The sequence below is a fragment of the Astyanax mexicanus genome, chromosome 17, assembly GCF_023375975.1.
Source record: "Astyanax mexicanus isolate ESR-SI-001 chromosome 17, AstMex3_surface, whole genome shotgun sequence".
NCBI lineage: Eukaryota > Metazoa > Chordata > Actinopteri > Characiformes > Acestrorhamphidae > Astyanax > Astyanax mexicanus.
This window is the reverse complement of record NC_064424.1, coordinates 44,963,371-44,985,341: the sequence shown is the minus strand read 5'-3', so window position 1 is coordinate 44,985,341 and position 21,971 is coordinate 44,963,371. Positions and strand designations below refer to the sequence as shown.

Here is a 21,971-nt window from a genome sequence, read left to right as displayed (position 1 = left end):
GTGCACTGGTGATCCAGTATAACACTGCTTTAGTCCAGTGGAGGAGTGTTTTGGGGGGTAGATAGAAGTTTTCTAAAAATACACCTACCTGTCTCAGTTGTACTTGACTGGTGTTGTTCCTCTATAGACAAATTCTAACCATTAGTTTCTTAGCTCTGAATTACAAAGGGTAAGGCGTGTAACACTGATGTGTTATTCGCACAAATAACACAGGAATTGTTGCTGCCATGCTGTTTCTAGTGCTGTTATTTAGCTCCTATCTGACGAGGCGGTGTCACTACCCGGCTTCAGCTCTGCCTGTTGGCGCTCCCGAGCCAAGGTGGGCGGGGCCATGAATACTAATTCACGGGTTGACGTAGACACGGTGCTTTTCCTGATTGACTCGTTTTTCTGAATATTTTCTTTTGCCAGCTACTGCAGATAATGGTAGTTGTATTTCACAAAGAACAAGAAAAAGAGTATTTTAGCAGAAGGGCATTCCTCAATCCAAAGTGTCAAGTGTGTACCACAAAAACGTCATACAAAGCTAATATTACCACCCACAGTGGACAGCGCAGTGGGTGGTTATGATCGTGACCGGCAACATCTGGCTAGAATTGTCCGTGCAAACAGACAAGCAACTCTGGTAGACAACAAAGCAATCACATCCACATTCAGTGCAGGAGGCAGTTCTTAAGCTTCTATGGGATGTGACAAAAGTCATGGGACATTATACTAGTTTCTAGGACTGTGGTGGTCATAATCTAAGATGGATTAAAGATGACTGCAAATGCTGATTTAGCATGTTAACCTGCATGTGTACATGCAGAGATGTGTTTGTGTAAAATGCTAAGAGATTTTTGTACTTTTGCATTAAAAATAGAAGCATGCAGTCTTCAGAACTCAAAAGCAATGATAAAAGAATAATTGCCACTCACAGCTTCACATTTTTAAGATTACAGGCTTGGGCGTTTGCAAGTAGCAACCTGTGTAACCCTCAGAGTGTCTGTGGTGTGTGCTGCAAAGCTTGATTTATGATGTGGGTGTTTAGCATGGATTTGCTCTGTGTATAAGCTCACACTTCTTTACTCTTTTATAACTAAATATTTTCATAATTAACACCAGTCTTATAGTAGCTAAAATTGCAGCCTGTGGATTTCCAAATAATTTGCATTAGATTCTTCATTTAGATTAATAGTTAATCATGTTTGTAGGTGTCAGTAGGGTTAATAAGGTTCTGAGAAAAGCTACCAATATTGTTATAATTATTATTTTTGTCAATATGCATTATAATCATCGATTATATCGACTAATCGTTGCAGCCCTAATATGCATAACATGATGTATAATATACTCCATAACACATATTAATGGCCCCAGATGCTGTTGATGTTTTGAGGACTAAATTCATAAAGGTTACAAACATTATTTTGGTTATTTATGGACCAAAAGTGGTTCATATGTGGCACCACTAACAGCACCATCTGCAGCACCTTTATTTTTAACAGTGTATGGTAAAATAGTCTCGAAAGAAAACTTTGTTTTTAATTTTCCATTGTTTTACTTTGTCATTGTTGAGTATAAACTTTTAATGTAGACCTGCTGGTTCAATATTTGTTTACGGTAGCAGATAAAATGGCCAGAGAGCAGATGTCTCTCCAAACCATCACTGATTGGTGGAAACTTCACACTAGACCTCGAGCAGTTTGGACTGTGTGTCTCTCCACTCTTCCTCCAGACTCTGATCCCTTGATTTACAAATAAAATGTAAAATTTACTGATGATCAGTGATGGTTTGGAGAGTCATGTCTGTCATCTGCTGGTGTTGATCCACTGTGTTTTATTGCAGTTTTGTTTTCCCACAAAATCTCACAGCACTTCCCTCTGCTACTGACAACTTTTATGGAGATGCGGATTTCATTTTCCAGCAGGACTTGGCACACTGCCAACACTGCCAAAAGTACCAATCGGTCTTTTTTTTTTATAATATTCAAATTTATTTTAGACACTGATTTTTGGTTTTTTATTGGCTGTAAGCTCCATAATCATCAACAGTAAAAGTGATACAATGTTGATATTTTCTTGGACCCCTAATTAACCCCATGTCCATGTTGTAAACAATTATTTACAACATTTCGAGACAGTGAAAGCAGAGTGAAACTGAGCACTGAGGCTAATATATGTAGTATAAGTTTATATTTGTTGAAACTTCCTCTTTTTTCAGATTATACTGCACATATAATATATATCATATATCTATATCAAATGACAGTCTTATGGAATCAAAGCTAAAGAGGTGCTGCTTCTTTTTACAGACTCTCTTTTAAAGCTGCTTCTATTTTCACCCTCGCGCTCCTGCGTGCCGGAGTTTAGGTTCAGGGTGGTCACAGTGATCCGTGTGTCGGATACGCAGCTGTGCCGGCCAGTGTGTCGTCACTGAATGATGGTCTGAGGCCAGTAACCGAAGCTGCCGCCGGTGTGTGTGTGTGTGTGTGTGTGTGTGTGTATGGGGTGGGAGGGGCTGTATAAAACCTGTGGCTCCTATTCTATTCTGTTTACAGTGATATCATGTTGTGTTTTCAGAAGATGAATATGAGGGTGTTCTGTTCACGGATACGCTGAGGCATTTAGGCTGAGAGTGTGAGGGCAGATTTGGCTGCTTGGGTCATATGATTGTGCTTGGGGCGACGTGGGTTGGGCTCAGTGGGGTTTTAAAGGCACATAGAGATTTATTAGCAGCACACCAGAATCAGAATAGGGAGGTTTTGTTTTTTCTAAAATCGAGGGGATTAAAAAGAGGTTATCATGCTTTTCTTGGAGCTTTTAGTACACGGTTGCTGTGATGCTTTGATTGCATTCAGTAGCAAGAATGATTGTGAGGTCAGGATGTTGGATGATCACCATTTAGCTCATCCCAAATAATGATAATAGCATAAGAAAATTTCTTATACACTTTTTAAAGGCAACAAAAAAATGTATTTTTAAACTATTTATTATAATAAGTTTGGGTATTATATATTTATTTCTTCACCTATTTTATTCCACACTGTGTGTATGGAGTCACAGTTATTGAAGCATGACTGGCTAAAATACTGTCCATTGTTATATATGTGAGCAAACATACAAATAAACACAATAGACGATATCACTATTATCAAAAATGATTGAGGTCATGTTCATTTATTGTACGATAAATCGATATTGCAATAATCTATATTGTGACAGGCCTACCTGATACCAATAGATTCGTGTTTCATATATTCCAGAGAGTCCTATTGTATTGGCAATACTTATCTACAGAATCTAGACAAGCCAAGTGTGTGCATTTGCACATCTGTGTCAGCAATATGTAAAAAGTAGAGTATCACAGAGTGATCTATTTTAAGCGTTTTTAAATTTTATTTTATTGTTGATGATTATAAAGCTTACAGCCAATGAAAACCAATGAAAAATCAGTATCTCAGAGATTAGAATATTATGCAAGACCAATTGGTACTTTTGGCAGTGTGGGCATGGTGCCAACTCCTGCTGGAAAATGAAATCATATACCCATAAAACACTGTCAGCAGAGGGAAGCATGAAGTGCTGTAGGATTTTCCAGGAATCTTTTCCAGTGAATCAAATTTTCTGAGACACAGATTTCTGGGTTTTCATTGGCTGTAAGCCATAATCATCAACAATAAAGGAAATAGATACTTAAAATATATCACTCTGTGTGTAGTACATCTATATAAGTTTCACATTTTAAACATTTTTAAGATGCATTAGTTGCATAGACCCTAAAATAGAGCCCTGTGGGATTTAACTTGACTGAACAGCTTTACAATAGTTAACCAGGGGTTTAAGGGGTTAAAAACACCATGGTTGCCAGATCCTTCCCAGGCAATACATGCTTTTATATGTGGTTTCATTCCTATTGGTTTAATCTCATCATCATCATCATCATCATCATATCATTTCTTGTCCATGCTACATTCAACTTTCTGACTAAGTGATGGTAAAATGCTCTTCTAATATTAATAATATCCTCTTAAACTGGACCTGCCCTGCATTCTCTTCCCAGGGTGCTTTGTGTTCTGATGAATGATGTGTTTACCTTCCTCTGACAGTGATCTCTGGGCGTCTCTATAAAAATAAGGCTTACAGAACCTGTCTTCAGTTTGCATTGGTGCTTAAAATAATGTACTGTGTGTGGCTTTAACCAGCACACATAGATTCTTAGTGAGTGTACACCTTTGTTTGTACTGTAGCCTGGCAATCTCTCTCAACACAGGGTTGGACTCAATTTAACTTTAATGATGATGATTATGATGATGATCAAATTGTAGTAAACAACACTAGAACTTAGACATATGTATAATAGGGAAGGTAAAAGCATTTCCACACATACAATGTAAAGGGAACTTAAGGGATTGGGAATAAACAGCTGTATAGCCTTACGAAAATCACTTATCAGTTAGGATAACCAGCAAAAACAGCTTTAATTTGCTAAAAAGCATAAAGGTTGGACTCTGGAGCAATGAAAGAAGATCATGTGCTGAGTCTGATTAGTCCAGATTTACCCTGTTCCATAGAGATGGAGCATCAGGATAAGAATAGAAGCAGCTGAAGTTGGTCTGCAGGTTTAGGTTCAGCAACAGTATGTGCTGAAAGAATGAGGTCAGCTGACTACCTGAATATATTGAATATAGACCGTATATTCCGTTCACTTGTTGGTTCACTTTTTTTTGTTTCCTAAATAATTCCATATGTTTTTTGTTCATGTTTGGATGATGTTAGTATTAATCTACAGTGCAGAAACATTTTAAAATAATGAAAAACCACTTAATTAAGGTGTGTCCAAATGTATATTTGCAGACTGGTACACTCAGTGCCAATACTTTCACTTCTAGTTCCAGTACTGTTCCTCCATGCCCTCTACATGCTCGTATCTAAAGCAGGTTCCATGCTATGATCTCATTGTGCTCAGAATAGAGACATGCTTCAAACACAAGACCAGAATCTGCTTTGGCTTGTTCACTGTTTAAAAAGAGTCCAAAAGTGTGAGAGTTCATTCACAAGCAGCAGTTTGAGTTATCGTTCCACTCCCTTGTTCTGCTGGAATCCGTAATCTCATAAACTCAAGCTTCAGTATAATTCCTAAACAGAAGTAATTCTGATAAGCATTGATAAATAATTAAATTCAGATAATGAAATTAAATCAAACAAAAAATAAGAGAGAAACGTGATAAGAAATGTGTGTTTATCATCAGCTTCCTCCTCCTCTGTCAGTGTTTAGGTTTGTAGTGTGTGTGTGAGATTGTTTCCTGTTGAGTCTAGATCAGCTCTGTATTAAGAACTGTTATACGGAGAATAATGAGTAATGAGAGGGCTTTAAGACATCTGATTGGTCTAAAGATGATTTTTTTTTTTTTACAGAGGAACAACACTTCTTCACTTCACACTCTGCTTTGAGGGCCACTTTATTTTTAAATTTAGCATCTAAAAGCAGAATCAAATTAATTGTGTTTAATCTATTTCTCCCTCCAGTATCCAATAATTTTTTACTGATATTGTCCTGATACTCATTAATCCATATCTGACATCTTTAGTCTTAAAGGTTCTATGAAATGCATTGAGTATTCGAGGACTTTAATTGAGATTAAAGATGCTAAGATGCAGTGTCACAAGCCCAGGCCTGTTGCAATATTTATAATAAAGGCTAATCGTTCAATAAATGAACATGGCATTGATAAGTTTGACCCACTCTCGATATTGGCAGCTGCATTAAATTGTGTATTACTGCAGAGATTTTACTTTTATCTGCTTTCGCTACAGTTTCACTGCTGCTGTAGTCTTTCACACATCTTTTAACTTCTGTTCCAATGCTACACAAACCAACATTTTTTTTTTGCTTTCCTGTGTAAAGCCCAAAAAGTAGTGATGGTCCTTGTTGTGTTATATGTGCTCATATAAAAGGCAAAGAACTGTATGACTGTATATCATCCATTAAAAAGTTCAAATATTTTAAAATGAAATGTGCATTTTTATGTAAGGCTTGTAATAAAAAAAAAAATAAAAAAAAGAAACAATAAGATCTTATTTTATGGACAATTTCACATCACCATGATGATTCACAGTTGTCACATTACATAGAAAACATTAGCCTAGCATAGCTTAGCCTATAAATTGGGAAACATACCAAAAAATAGACATATTAACATTTTTAAAAAAGGAATAATTTCTCTAGAGTCTTACCGAATATCATCACTGTCATTATAGTGTCCCCCCTGCCCACAGTGACCTTTCAGGGCAGTGTGTGCTAAGCTAGCTGAAATTGCTAACAGATTGTAGCCAGTTAGCTTGATTAGCTTGGTTAGCTTTTAGCCTGGTACCCACCTAACACTCATTTACTGCTTTGCCTTTTTTCTCTCTCTCTGATTGGTGTATAGTTATAAATTATCCTTTTTTTCTCCCCTAATTGACATACATCTATCTATCTATCCACCCATCCATCTATACCTCAACCCATCTGTCCATCCATTAATCAATCAAAACAGCCTTTTTTTTCTCTGTTATTTTCTCACAGACTTTACTTTGAAGGAGACACACATAGTTTTCTTCATTGTCCTGAAATCTTAGTATTCATCCATACTAAGATTCACACAGTCTTGCATTTTAGGTTCCCCTTTAAGATAGCATGAACCTTCATGATCTTTCTGTTTGTCTACAGTAGCAGTCTTCTTCATTCCAGTGGTATGTAGACTCACTGAACTGGTTCTGTCACTGAAAATACTGACCACATAGTACACAATTAAAAATCTCCACTGATCTGTTCAGCACTGCCCAAAAGCACTTAGAATGACTAATAAGATTTTTTTTATACTGTCATAATGCAGCGTTGATCTTTAACGCTCTGAAATGTGAATAAACAGAACAATAAACTCTATGGACGGTGATTCCTCACTCCACCACATTCCACACCTAACTCCACACTTGACACCCTCATCAGCTTTGTCTGTGTAAATGGTTTAAAGGCACATTCCAGTCTGTAAAGAGCTGTCCAATGAAATACATGCATCTCCAAAACTGCAACTTTACAAGAGCAAGATAAGTCCTTCTTAAGTTCGATGAAAGTTAATGTAAAAAAAAAAAGTTTATTTAAGGTCATTTTCAAGAATTTCTATTAGATTTTTTTTTCTATTTAAATTTTGACACAGTGTAAGAGAGAGTTTGTGCTCAAATCATGTGTTAAACTAAATATCTACAAAAAAGGTGCTTGTTTTTAATTGGACAGTGATGACATGGAAGTTAGAGTAAAGGATACAAATAACGATGTATGGTATAAACTCATAAACCATATTTTTTCCAGTAATAGCCGAAATGTGTTCCTTTGAAGTACTGAAACATACCAGTCTTGCTTAAAATTTTATAAACATTACCTAACTTTTTAAATAGCGCTTTTGTTGTGGTAATTCTGCCTCTGCAGCGCCCTCTCAGGTTCAGCTGTGCTATAGACGAGGATGATGTTTCTGTATACTTTGGTAGGCAGACACATCACAATATGCAAATCAGTCAATCAATAATACCACCTTCCTGCTGACAATGTCCAACTGTCTGCATCTCACCGCTATCAGTGGCACACTGCTGCTACTGCAGCTCAGCCCATCAGCTCGCCCTCTTGCCCCACCTCTAAACCCATACATCACCCAGTACCCCTCCCAAAATATACCTCCCATTTTTTTTTTAGCCTTTTTAAAATTTGAACTAAGGGTGAAGTCAGCAAAAATCAGGGGTTTAGTGCTCCTTTAATACACTTAATACATAACAGCATCTTTCAGTGTCTATTAAAGTCAAGTAGGGGTGTAAGAAAACCTCAGTATATCAAAAGAATCACAATATTTTGTTTTGCGATACAGTGTTAATACTCAAAAACACAGTATAGTGTGTAAATTAGGGCATGTGGGTGTGTCTTTGGTATCGCCAGGGCGCAAAAAATACACATTATGTATGGTGTAACAATAGACTATTGACAGGGTGTAAGATAGCAAAGAGCCTAAAAGGGTCTAAAAAATTAAAAAATAAATAAAAAGTGGAGGCATGAGTGTTTTTGCATCACAGTGACAACATGCTGCATTCAGCATTGTGTATTTTATCTTTGTTTGGCTGCTGCTATGCTTGAAAGTTGACCTCATTGCTGCCAAATATTGCACTCTTCAGTTATAGTTACACAGTGAGTGCATGCCGGTGCTATTATGGAACAGTAATATAATGAGTTTGGTATTGTAATGGAGAAATGGCGTCAACACAATATCGTCACGAAGTAGCACCAGTATACTGAATCTCTCTCTCTCTTTCTCTTTTCTTTCCTTAGTCTCAAGCCAAACAGACCACGCCCACCCCAGCAGCGCCGGTGTCCACTGTAAAGCCTGCAGAATATGAGGTAAGTGCAGAACTAATCAGCCCTTTTACACTCCCCCATATCACTCTTTCTCCCTGACCTCATCATCAGTACAGATCACAGGTCATCTCTGCTTCTCTGTAATAAGTGGGATCGGTGTGTTAACTCACTTCCTGCTCTGTGTTCCTATTGGCCTATTTTCCAAGGTTCCAGTATCAGTTCGGTCCTGTTTCCTGTTTCCCTTTGTTTAAGTCTTCCTTTTATTTTTTTGAGCAGTATATATTGTACGTTCAACATGGCAGCCACTGACAATATTTCATACAATTTAATACACTCCCTCTAATTAACTCAAGTGCATATGATTTATGATTTGCGCAGCATATAAATGCTTATACAATTCTTGCACCTCCAAAATAAACATTTTTTACCTTTCAATGGAAGTCAATGTAAAATTTGATTTGAATCAAAGTCATTTTGAAGCACTTTTGTATATATATTTATCATAATAGTTGGTCACAAAATAAAGAACATCCACTAGATGTTATGTACATCATTTGCTGTAAAGTATAGCATTTCTAAGGTCTTAAATCTGATTTATTAACTATATTAACTAATACAAATATTAAATAAAATAAGAGGCACCCCTACTTGACAGTGTCCCAAAACTCCCCTTTCCAGTGGAGAAAATAGGAGACAATTGTATCCAGTGAATAAAATTAGATTTGGTGCCCTAATTGCTAATCACAATGGGATAAAATGTACAGCTCTGGAAAAAAAACAAGAGACCACTTAAAGATTATGAATTTATTTTATTTTACCAAATTAAAAACCTCTGGAATATAATCAAGAGGAAGATGGATGATCACAAGCCATCAAACCACCAAACTGAACTGCTTGAATTTTTGCACCAGGAGTAAAGCAGCATAAAGTTATCCAAAAGCAGTGTGTAAGACTGGTGGAGGAGAACATGATGCCAAGATGCATGAAAAAAAAACTGTAATTAAAAAACAGGGTTATTCCACCAAATATTGATTTCTGAACTCTTAAAACTTTATGAATATTAACTTATTTTTTATTTGCATTATTTGAGGTCTGAAAGCTCTGCATCTTTTTTTTTTCAATCATTTCTAAATGATAATATTTTTATTTGGAATTTGGGAGAAATGTTGTCTGTAGTTTATAGAATAAAACAACAATGTTCATTTTACTCAAACATAAACCTATAAATAGCAAAATCAGAGAAACTGATTCAGAAACTGAAGTGGTCTCTTATTTTTTTCCAGAGCTGTATTTAATTGATTAGATTAAAAAAGTCAATTGTTGTGAATATTGGCACAAAGTTAAAAAATGTATCCCTATTGTTAAATTTGCATCTACAGTATTCCATCCATGTATATTATAATGTGCAGGATATTAATGTTTATTAAAGCATTATTAGTTCAGCTGTTCATGTGAGCTGAATGTTAATGCAACAGAATATTAATGGCTACTAACAGACCTGCTAATTCATGCTAATTAATGCTATTTCTTTACAGAGTAATTAAATCTGGTTAAAAGAGCATTTCTTCGAAGTCTGTGTTGCTGGTGTGGTAACCGCTATCCTCTAGTCGCTGGGGGGAGCTGGAATCTGTGGGATCTGTGGATGTTCAGTCAGGCTGGATAACAGAACATGGCGTTTCCCTGGAGAGGAATCTGCCTTCTGACTCATTTCCCTCTTTTTGTTTAAAAACAGAATTCTACCCAGTTGCCCTTGTTTTGTCATGGTGACCCACAGCAGTTTGAGTTCTCCTGTTTAGCCTTATTGTTAAATTCCTGTTTTCTAGCTCTCAGAACAGCTGACAGATTGATAAATAGTAGTATGTTTTGGGTACTGCTTAAATGTTTTTTTTTTGCTATTAAGGATGTTGTTTATAGTGTTAAATGTTGATTAAGAAGTGAAAGTCAGCTAAATAAAATATATACAAAATTGCATCCTAAACTACATGCCAATCAGCTGTTCCTTCTGCCCTGACTCTAAACCCATACATCACTCAGTGCCCTCCCAAATTACCCCTCCCTTTTTTTTTGCCTTTTTGAAATTTTAGCTGCCCCTTAAAATAATGAGGCAGCTGCACTCTGGCACTAGTACAGGTCCCATGCTGCTGCACTTTTTAAGGTGGAATGGAAATAATAGGAAGCTAATATCAGCCTTGTATGTAGCACAGCCTCCACAGAGCCCAGTTTTTCTCCGTTCCAGCTGATTTTCTCAGTTTCAGCTTGTACAGACAGTTCTAACCCTGTTTTCTCACCCAAAAATGTTTTTCTTGTTACTTCTGTTTTGGGTCAGCACAAAGCCTGGAACAGATGCTGATCACAGCAAATTGTTGTGCTTTCTTTACTAGTTAAAGTGAATTTGGGTGTTTTGTTTTGGGTGTGTTCCGTTCATTTTAGTCATGTAGTGTATAGTAGGGGTGTTCCATATTGTGTCATACACTATAATATCACAAAGAATCTTGATACAGTAAAAAATTATATCATGATAATAGCAATATACTTGAATATTTTCAAATTTGTATTTGTTTGCTATTTAGTTTATTTAGTTTTTTTGTTTGTTTATAGTTTATATGCATGCACTAAATATGCTGCAGATTAGTTTTGTGGTAAATGTTTGTTGTTCGGTTACTTTACTCACATTTATACTAAATAAAACTTTTAAAAATAGCAACTATACTAAAATATTATGATATTTTTGGGCCATATCACTCATACCTAGTAGTGTTTTAAGCCTGGTTATTAGTGAGTGATGGATGAGTGTGAGATAAACAATCTAAACAGTCTAAAATCTGCTACGATATTATACCCTGAAATAATAAGGGTAATAAGGGTTCTACTTTTTTGCTGTTTTTAGCAAAAGAAAAATTCACACTGTTCTCATTTCCCATTATATATCTACTGGAGACTAGAGATTATATCTGTCCAGTATCATTTTTTATTTTAATCCTGGATATATGGAGATTTTTGGAGTGCATTATTAATATGATTAGTATGACATTCTGGATCATTAACAAATCTGACACTATTCTTGTAATTTTTAATATTTAAGTTAGGGGTGTGCCATATCATATTGTATATGATAATAACATTTAATTTTTATTTTGTTGCAGTAGTGTATTCTTGAAATATTTTTTTTTTAATTCAGTGTTTTGTCATATCAACATGAGTATCATTATTGCAAAAATACCTTATCGCCCACCCCTAGTGTATAGGGTTGTACTTTATTGTGTCATACACTCTAATATTGCAAAGAATCCTAATACAGTAAAACAAATTATACCATGATAATAGCAATATTCTTAAATGCAGTCAGTATTGTATTTTTGATTTTTGTTTATATGCATGCCCTAAATATCTACATTTTACATTTTGTTACACTGTTATTATTTTACACAAAATCAAGTCAAGTTTTTATTTTTACTGATTTATAAAACATTTATACTAAATAAAACTTTGATATAAATTTTGTCGCAGTAGTATATTCACCAAGAATATTGTTATTACAAAAATACTAGGAGAAGTGTGAGATCTGTTACCACATTAATAGTTGTGTAGTGTATCCAGGGCTTTAGTTTGATCATAATTGTGGTACCTGATGATCTAAGAAGCTTGAGAACCTCTATGATAGACAGTTGCATATCTGCATTGCAGAAAGGAGCTGCATCAGCATCATCCACTGCAGGTTCTGCTGCAAAGCCTGCTGCAGCCACTACTGCAGCCAGCACTGCAGCCAGCACTGCAGCCGCAGTGAGCGCAGGGGCGTCTGCAGGAGCGAAGGTCAGCGGAGGAGGTTCTGCAGGAGCAGCCGGTGGTCTGAGCTCCCAGAGCGGGTCTTCTAAAGTCTCACCAAAGGTAGACCTCCATGTGTCGTCTGGGACTGGTGGATTCTTCCCTCAATTTCCCTTTAATATCTCCACAACTGTGCTTCTCACCACAGCGCTTCATCCCTTCATCCCTACATAACTTCATAACTCCTTTCCCTCGGGGGGGTTAACCTTTTCACTCTTCATAAATCCAGTTTCAGTCTTCAGGCCTGAGCTCTTCTTCAGCTCATGCTTGTCATGTCCTTGGTTCTCTGGATCTCTGTTTTGCTTGTGGGTTTGTTTAATGTTCCTGATACTGATGCATCAAACTGGTTTCGTCACTTCACTCATCCATGCTAGAGGCGGGACTTTTACAGTGAGGTTTACAGTAAATGTTGGTGGTGTAGTGATGGTGCATTGCTCTATACAGTGGTGCCTGAAAGTTTGTGAATCCTTTACAATTTGCTGTATTTCTGCGTAAATTTGTCCTAAAATGTTGAAATATTTTAATCAAAAGTAGATAAGTAGAATCAATTTTAAAAACAAGAAAAAAAATAGTTTTGTAATTTAGTATTTTATTTATTGAGGAAAATAATCCAAAAATACATATCTGTGATCGGCAAAAATGTGACGCTGTCGGATTAGAATAAATCCTGAAGAGTTTAGAATAAATATCATCAAATTTTTAGATAAGATTTTGTTAAATTCATTTAAATGTTATCCCTATGTTTGAGTAAAATAAACATTGTTGTTTTATTCTATAAACTACAGACAACATTTCTCCCAAATTCCAAATAAAAATATTGTTATTTAGAGCATTTATTAGCAAAAACAATGAGAAATGACTGAAATAACAAAAAAGATGCAGAGCTTTCAGACCTCAAATAATGCAAAGAAAACAAGTTCATGCATTTTGGCGTCATGTTCTCCTCCACCAGTCTTACACACTGCTTTTGGATAACTTTATGCTGCTTTACTCCTGGTGCAAAAATTCAAGCAGTTCAGTTTGGTGGTTTGATGGCTTGTGATCATCCACCTTCCTCTTGATTTTTTTCCAGAGGTTTTTAATTTGGTCAAACAAAGAAGCTCATCATGATGTGGTCTCATTTTTTTCAGAGCCATATATATAGGTTAGGGTTAGATTTTAAGCTTAGGTGAATGTCAGTTGTGCATCAAAGATGCCATCAAATGGACCATCCAAGTAAAGTGTTACCAAATTTTTTATATTTTCTCATTATTTTGACATAAAACGTCATCAGATTTTTTTTCACAAAAGTAGATAAGAAAAAAAAAAAAATCCTAAACATATTAAATATCTTTTTAGGCTAAGGGTTAGGTGTAGGGTTCAATTGTATGGTTGATTAAGGTTTAAGGTTAGGGTTAGGTGTAGGGTTAGATTTTAGGGTTGATTAAGGGTCAAGGTTAGGGTTAGGTGTAGGGTTAGATGTAAGGGTTGATTAAGGTATGGTTGATTTTAGAGCATCAACAAGGCCATAAAATGGACCATCCAAGTAATTCTAAAAGGTTCACAAACGTTTAAACTCCACTGTATATTAAAAGATGTAGGCACTTGTTTTAACGTTTTAGAGTCTCTCTTAACGTTCCTGAAGCTGTTCTTTACATTTCTCTGGTTTTTAAATGCTCCTTCTCGCATGTTCACCACCACGCATCTCCTGCGCTTTCCACTGAAAGTTCCTTTCAGCAAGTTTGTGCATGGCCACGTCTGCTCAAAATTCAGATTGGCAGCTTTCACACGTGTTTGTTGGTCACAGACTCCATCCATCACCCCTGATAAAGCTCCATCTGTGAGCACAGGGAGCGGAGCGGCGGGTGGGCTAACAGGGAAGCCCACCACTACAGACCCAGTTAAACCCAAAGATACTTCAAAAGACAAACCACAGGTATAAAAGTGGCCTGATAGAACCAGGATCTCTGTGCTTCTGAGATGTATGTTCTAGCTTCTTAATTGCTTCAATGGATCAATATGCATTATCTTTGAATGCTGTTTCACTTCCTGGTGCTGGGCTTCAGTAAGAATGAGAAGAAAGAAGGAATGCGGGATTGGTGTTTCTCTACCTGGCCTTTTGTTCTGCACCATGGCCTTCTGACTTCTATTCATGGATACTTGGTTCTTTCATGCATGGATCATTTTACTTTTCCTCACTGAGCTATGAGCAGAACTTTGGGAGCCATCAACAGGACTTCAGAGCATCTCTAAGAAGATTGGGCAGGGGCTACAAATTGTTCCTTGAGGGATGCCATACAAGAACCATTTTTGTAAAAGATGTAGGGCCGGCCCTATTTTAGCGATCTATAGTGCACCGATTAATAGGGTGTGTCTATGTGTATTTGGTATCGCGAGGGCACAAAAAGCATGCCTTGTGTGGGTCAAAATGCACAAAAGGCATATACTAATTATTGTAGGGCTTACAAAATGTTTGTTAATGTAACATTGAAAATGATCTATAAAGTTCTTCTATGGCATCATCTATAGCACTCTTATTTTTGCTTTTTTTGGCAAGAAATGGTCTTCTAGCTTAATTGTTGAATTAATTGTTGAGTCAGTGGTGTAACAATTGCATATATGCTGCTAATAGAGCACCAGCATCCCATCCCCCAAACCGGAACCTTCTAAAGTGACAACCATCGGAGCTGGAAGCGCTGCCAAAAAGGACGATGCAAAGCCAAAAGAAGCTAAGGTATTTTCTTTTTTTGAGGATATGCTTCAGAAAAGCTGTCTGTTCTTAATGGAAATAAATAAAACAGTTATTCTTGGAGCAGTTTCGTCCTTTTTCTACACATTCTTGTCTTGCTTCACTTCTTGTTCTGTGCTCTGTGTCTTCAAAACTGGATGGGAGACTCTTCCATAGCGATGGACTCATTTTTATAACTGGTGTTACATATGGAGAAAAGGGAGAATGGCAACATCTACATGGACAATCGCAGACATGTGTATCTGGACAGTCTTGTATTTCAGTTTTCTTAGCAAATAATGGGATTTTTTTGGACAGATAGTTAGTGAGAGGGAGGGTTAAGCTCCTCAAGACGCCCAAATTTCAGCTATGCTAATGTTAAAATCTTAATACAGTGATTTGTATACAGTGGTGGATGTCCTTGCTGTATTTTATCACTACTGTGGATTCTGTCACACTTTATTAACAGTTCTCATTAACAGTTCTCACCCTGTTGTTCACAGTCTGCTGCTTTTCACACCTCAGAATTGCACAAAAAATACATTTTATTGTTTATTCTGTCATTGCTATGGCACTGTATGACTCTGCACTATTATAGCTCTATATATAAAACACAGCTGCTACCTTTTGTCTGAATATTTTTAAATGTTTATATACATATAAACATACAGATTAACTTTTTGTCTAATAAAATTATTATATAAAAATATTAGAGTTCCATACGTATGGGCCTCATTTCTGAAGATTAAGTATCTTTCTTTGTATTTAATTTGCAGCTTAATGTTCCATCTTTTTATATTTATCTATCTATCTATATACAGCTCTGGAAAATAAAAATAAGAGACCACCTTAAAATGAAGAGTTTCTTTGTTTTTACCAAATTGAAAACCTCTGGAATATAATCAAGAGGAAGATGGATGATCACAAGCCATCAAACCACCAAACTGAACTGCTTGAATTTTTACACCAGGAGTAAAGCAGCATAAAGTTATCCAAAAGCAGTGTGTAAGACTGGTGGAGGAGAACATGATGCCAAGATGCATGATTAAAAAAAAACTGTGATTAAAAAACAGGGTTATTCCACCAAATATTGATTTCTCAACTCTTAAAACTCATGAATATGAACTTGTTTTCTTTGCATTATTTGAGGTCTGAAAGCTCTGTATCTTTTTTGTTATTTCAGACATTTCTCATTTTAAGCAAATAAATGCTCTAAATAAGAATATTTTTATGTGGAATTTGGGAGAAATGTTGTCTGTAGTTTATAGAATATGATTCAGAAACTGAAGTGGTCTCTTAATTTTATTTTTCCAGAGCTGTCTATACAGTACCAGTCAAAAGTTTGGACACACTTTACAATGTTCTGCATTATACTGTAGATTACGGTTATACGAAAGTCATCCAAACTAGGAAGAAAAACATATGGAAAGTAAATTATTTAGAAAACTAAAAAACTATTAAACAAACCAGAATATGTTTTATATTTCAGATTCTTCAAAGTAGCAAATCTTGCTTAAATTAGACAGTTTTGCACATCTCTGCTGGATTTTCTCAGTCAGTTTTATGAGGTGGAGTCTCCTGGAATGCAGGCTTTCAGTTAACAGCTGTGCTGAACTCATCAAGAGTTAATTTACCTTGAATTGTTGTCTCTTAATAAAGTGTCTGAGAGCATCAGTTAAAGTAAAGTAGTGAAGAGGTAGAGTTACAGGTATACAGTGAATAGTGAATATTTACTCAACTAAGTAAAGAAAAAAACATAAGAGCTTGAAAGTGTAGTCGCAAAGACCATCAAAACCGTTATGATGAAACTGGCTCTCATCAGGACCGCAGGACAGTAATCCTGTTCTGTTCTGCAGGTCCAGGTGGAAGTTCCTCCTCCAGCAGCTAAGGCCAGCGCTCCGGTGAGTCGTCTCTTTACATTTCTTTTCTCTTTAAGTGTTTTTCAGAGTGTGTGTCTGTGTTGGTGTGTGTTTGTGAGCATGCCCGTTTGCATGTGCGATGCTGAACTGCTGTCTGCGCAGGCGGCGGCGGCTGCTGTAGATCCGTTTGATGCTCTGGCCGGCAGCTTACCCTCATCAGAACCTCTCGCTCCTAAACCTCCTAAATACACTGGACCTGAAGTTAAAGAGGTAGGAGACTGGAGATATTAAATAAATGTGTTTCTATGAGTGTGATCTCACTGGTTTATAAGTGCCGCATGTTTTGGTGTGTTTAGGGATGCACTGAATATTTTGCAATCAAAATTATTTGGCCAAAAAATGGCAAAAACATCACTTTCTGTGTTTGTCTGATTTAAACAATATAAAACAATGACTCAATTATTTTAAGGTCCAATCTCATTATTTCTTCCTCATCCTCTCCCTAATAAATCAGACAGCCCTTCAAGTAGGGCTGAGCGATATTGTACAAAATTAATAATCTTAATATTCTTTAAATTATTTGAGCGATTTACAAACAGTAAACAGACCCCTTCATCCTTACATGCAGCTTGTATATTAAACAGGTGACAGAATGTCATTTCTATACTATTTAACCCTTGTGTGGTGTTCATATTTTTGTTACTCCTTTACTTTGTTACTTGTATTTAATTCAACAAAATTAAGCAATTTTACATTAAAATGCTTTACACATGCTTGCTTCACCTAAATTGCAAGCAATATAAACAGCTTACATGGTTAATATTTGCCCTTTACCTTTCTTATGTTACTTTTCTTTTAAAAAGTGCCACTCTTTTTTTTATTAGTTTTTAAATAAAATGTAAAAGAAAATGAATTAAACTCAAGATATGAGTAGAAAATTTGTTTAGTTTCAAATTTACAAATGAAGCAATGTTTATTAGCCCTTGGCCAAACATACTGTATGTAATATAAATGTGTGTGTGTGTGGGGGGGGGGGGGGGGTGTACAGTGTGTGTTTATCGAAAATGTGTTTTGATATATGTTTTTCACAAAAAAATGAGCCAATGCCAATGAGTTTGAGTTAGAAAATATATTTTTTTAGTATCATTTGATGAAAAATGAAAACGGGTCCCACAGACCCGAACACCACACAAGGGTTAAGGTGGAACAGGTAATTTAGCTGCTATCTGCGAGATTTTTTCATGCTTGTTATCAAGTAAAGAGCCTTAATACATAAAAACAGATTCAGATTCAACTCAGATAATGCAGTGATTAATGTAATTTCCTTATAACACTTTGTTTGATGGAGATGTAGCCCAAAACTTCACCTTACCCTTCTACCCCAACAAACTTAAAAAAAAAAAAAAAAGCAGATTTGATCTTGTACATTAATGCAGTGCTGAAAAAAAAATTGGCTAATTTCTGTTTGGGCCAAAAATGTTCATTTCAGTGCATCCCGTGTTATATTGGAATGTGTGTTTATAACAGTGTGTGTGTGTGTGTGTGTTGCATGTCTCAGTCTGGCCTAACCTCAGAAGAGGCTAAACGCTGTGGGGAGAAAGAGCACACACTGCCCCCGGGATACAGAAAGGAGGATATGGTCAGTCTGGCAGGAGCCACACACTTGTTTAAATGCTGCATCACAGATTTTATTTTTTTAGTATTTGTACTATTGTATATTACTGTTACTTTTATCTTTTGTTTCAAACAATGACTGCATATAAATGCATAGACAGTGCTTCCAAAGTCTCTAAACATTGAAACCACCACAGGTCTAGTGCCTCTGCTGGCTGATTGCGGTATGACTTGTTGCTGCGCCCATCATGTTCTTATTTTTCTCCTCTAAACTGCCTTTCCATCTCCTGTGTTTCAGTACAAGAGCTTATAATCCTTGTGCTGATATTGGAACATGTTTTATTTTAGCTTTTAAAACCTTGTTCTGCTTTACCATAAGAAGCTGGGGCTACACTAAGAAATGCAGTAGCTGACAGCCTGGGCCATAAGTTAAATAGCATTGGTGTTAGTGAATATATATCTACACTGAAAAAGTACATTTAAGGTGTGGAGATAAACACATTTACAGTGTGAGTGTGCAGGTCCGTTTCCTCTGCTGAGAAGCTTTGGACAAATTTAGGTAGCTGCGCCCCTGAAATAGCAATAAACCGCCACCACAGCCAAAATAGGGCCTGTGCTGACTCTCTTGCAGCAACTCTGAGGTTAAACTGGACCATAGTAGATTTGGTTAGTCTTAATATACAAATGAAGGTTTGATAAAATTAAAAAGGTTTGATAATAAAATACACAAACTGCACTTTTAGCGTGGGAAAAATCTACTTTGCGTCTGGACCTTTAGGCTTTACTATAAACTCAATAAAGGCAGTCTGAGACAAAATCGACAACATGGCCGACACCTAATTTTTGTAGAAAAGGAAGATATGTAACCACTGTATTCATGCTTATACAGAAACTGAATTGTCTCATTTTCTCTAAACTCACCAGGAGAAGAAGAGTCCTGCTGGAGTACCAGAGAAGCCCAAGGAAGTTGCCAAGGTAAGGAGGCTTTTTTTCTTCTTCTTCTTCCCCAGTTTTTTATTATCTCGTGTTGTGAAGCTGAACGATGTGATAAATCTACTATTATTTTCATCTTAATAGCATTGCACATTTATTCATTTATTTAATGTAAATTACTTAACCATTTATGAATGTATAATTGTCATTGTGTTGGTATTCACAATTCTTATTGTATGTAATGAATTTATTAATTTGTTATTTATTTATTGGATTAAACTTTGCAGTAAAAAGACGGCAGAGAATTGAGACATTTACATAACAAATCAATTCAGAATATTTAAAGCCCCAAAATACCAAGAAAGTAACGTGAAACATAAGAAAAAAAAATTCTACTTGTCTAAGAAATTAGAGTCAAATAAATGCAGCAGCGAGACAGTATATTGTAGTTAAAAAAGTCTGTACACAGTTTCCATATATGTAAATATATTTTCATCAGTGCAATCCAAGAAAGACTTTCATTTTTGTAAAAGGCTTCTGTTTTCTCGTACAACAGGCAGGTCAGAACAGCTTTACTTTTAAGAGTACACACCCTGGTTTAAGCTAAGGTGTGTTTGTGTGTGTTTGTGTGTGTGTGTGCGCACAGTGTTGTAAAAAAAAAAATGGTACAGATATTTATCAAGGCATTAGTTCACACTATTATCTTGATTGCAGATGCACTAATAGTGTCTACTTACTATTCTAACATATAAATAATCTACAGTTTACTTCATACTATAGGGTTTCATTATGGAGAAAATTAATGGTTAGGAAATATATGCAATGTTTTTGTTTATTAAATACAATGTACTAAAATCAAAAGCCTAGTTTATTGGTTGTAGGATTCGGTGGTGTATTTGGATACAGGGTTTCAGTCAGTGTGTGTTTTGGTATGTGTTGGGGTGTGTCTGTACTTTTCCTGCTGTAAAACACACAGCTTTAAAATCTGTTTCTAATCCCGAGGCGCCCTCCTGTGGAAACATACAACAAAAAAATACAATCATATGCAGAGATGGATAGTAAGGGAGTAAAAAAACTTCACTACTGTACTTAAGTACTGAATTACTGTATCTGTACTCTACTGGAGTAATATTTGTTACATCACTACTGCACTTAAGTACTAAAATGCTGTATCTGTATCTACTGGAGTATTTTTTTACTTCATTACTGTACTTAAATACTAAAATCACAGAAGCCAGAGCTGATCTTATAGGAAGGCCTTGAATAAAATCTAGTAGAAATGATGAACTCTCTTTTAATTCCCTTGATTTTGTAAGAGGCAGTGAATTATCAAGTGTCCTCATACTTGTATCCATATAATGTATCTTCTATAGAGACTCACATCTGCAAAAAATATCACATATATAAGATTTGTTTACATATTTTTGCTCAAAAATTCTCCTAACCACATATTGTTTGCACAAGAGTGTCCAAACTGCATTTACTGTGGTATAAATCTGAACAATGAATAATGATTTATTTTCTTGTAATTAATCTTTGTTTGTTTGTTTGTATTTTGTCTATGTGTCTGTTTGTCTCTTGATGTCGCCTCTGAAAGCCTCTAACAGATGATGAGATGTTGGAATCTCTCACTGCCGGTTTTGTATCGTCTGCAGCTCCAAGTGCACCAAAATCACAAGCAGTAAGTCCAGTATATTCATGAATTCAAAATACAAATACAGCTCTGGAAAAAAATGAAGAGAGCACTTCAGTTTCTGAATCAGTTTCCCTGATTTTGCTATTCATAGGTTTATGTTTGAATAAAATGAACATGTTCTCCTCCACCAGTCTTACACGCTACTTTTGGATGAGATGAAGCAGTTCAGTTTGGTTTGATGGCTTGTGATCATCCATCTTCCTCTTATATTCCTATTATATTCCAGATGTTTTCAATTAAGTAAAATCAAAGAAACTCGTTATTTTAAGTGTTTTTTTTTTATTATTTTTTTCCAGAGCTGTAAATACAGAATACCATGTAACAAAGATAATTTTTGATGGCTTGTGATCATCCAAAATACCAAATACATTAAATACAGTCGTGGTATTGTTTTCCCATTTTTTATATGCATGTGTTCACTATCTAGCAAGCTTACCTATTTAACAGAACTGTAGGAGTGGGAAGTGTGAATGTATCAAAAACTGATTGGATAGGGCGCCGAGTGGTCCAGCGGTCTAAGGCGCTGCCACTATGAGCAGGAGGTCGCAGGTTCGAACCCCAGCTCATGCAGCTTTGCCATCAAGCTGCCGGTGCTCAGAGGGAGCACAATTGGCCCTGCTCCCTCTGGGTGGGTAGATGGCGCTCTCTCCCCACATCACTCTAGGGTAATGTCTGCAGCACAGGGCGTCTGTGAGCTGATGTACCGGAGCCGAGCCGCTGTGCTTTCCTCCAAGCGCGCTGGCTGCTCGGCAATGCTGCATCAGCAGCAGCTCGAAAAGAAGCGGTGGCTGGCTTCACATGTATCGGAGGAAGCATGTGTTAGTCTCGCCCTCCTGGTGTGTTGTGGCATTACTAGTGATAGGGGGAGTCCTAATGAGTGGGTTGGGTAATTGGCCGTGTAAATTGGGGAGAAAAATGGGAAAAATTTGAAATAAAATTAAAAAAAAAAAAAAACTGATTGGATAATGTAATTTTGCACTG

At 36.3% G+C, this 21,971-nt stretch overlaps 1 protein-coding gene across 26 annotated transcripts in view; it reads left to right on the top strand.

The window, feature by feature from the left end:
- The window catches only part of cast (calpastatin), a 75,578-nt gene that overhangs the window by 30,790 nt on the left and 22,817 nt on the right, over nucleotides 1–21,971 (top strand). For 14 of the 26 annotated variants that reach the window (XM_049466134.1, XM_049466114.1, XM_049466125.1 and 11 more), the window contains 9 exons: nucleotides 8,333–8,401; nucleotides 12,044–12,244; nucleotides 13,968–14,096; nucleotides 14,793–14,894; nucleotides 16,745–16,789; nucleotides 16,910–17,017; nucleotides 18,306–18,386; nucleotides 19,286–19,336; nucleotides 20,892–20,975. In XM_049466134.1, coding sequence (XP_049322091.1) covers nucleotides 8,333–8,401; nucleotides 12,044–12,244; nucleotides 13,968–14,096; nucleotides 14,793–14,894; nucleotides 16,745–16,789; nucleotides 16,910–17,017; nucleotides 18,306–18,386; nucleotides 19,286–19,336; nucleotides 20,892–20,975 — 870 coding nt within the window. The remainder of the gene's footprint in view (nucleotides 1–8,332; nucleotides 8,402–12,043; nucleotides 12,245–13,967; nucleotides 14,097–14,792; nucleotides 14,895–16,744; nucleotides 16,790–16,909; nucleotides 17,018–18,305; nucleotides 18,387–19,285; nucleotides 19,337–20,891; nucleotides 20,976–21,971) is intronic. The other 12 variants (XM_049466133.1, XM_049466135.1, XM_049466137.1 and 9 more) reach the window with 10 other exon arrangements.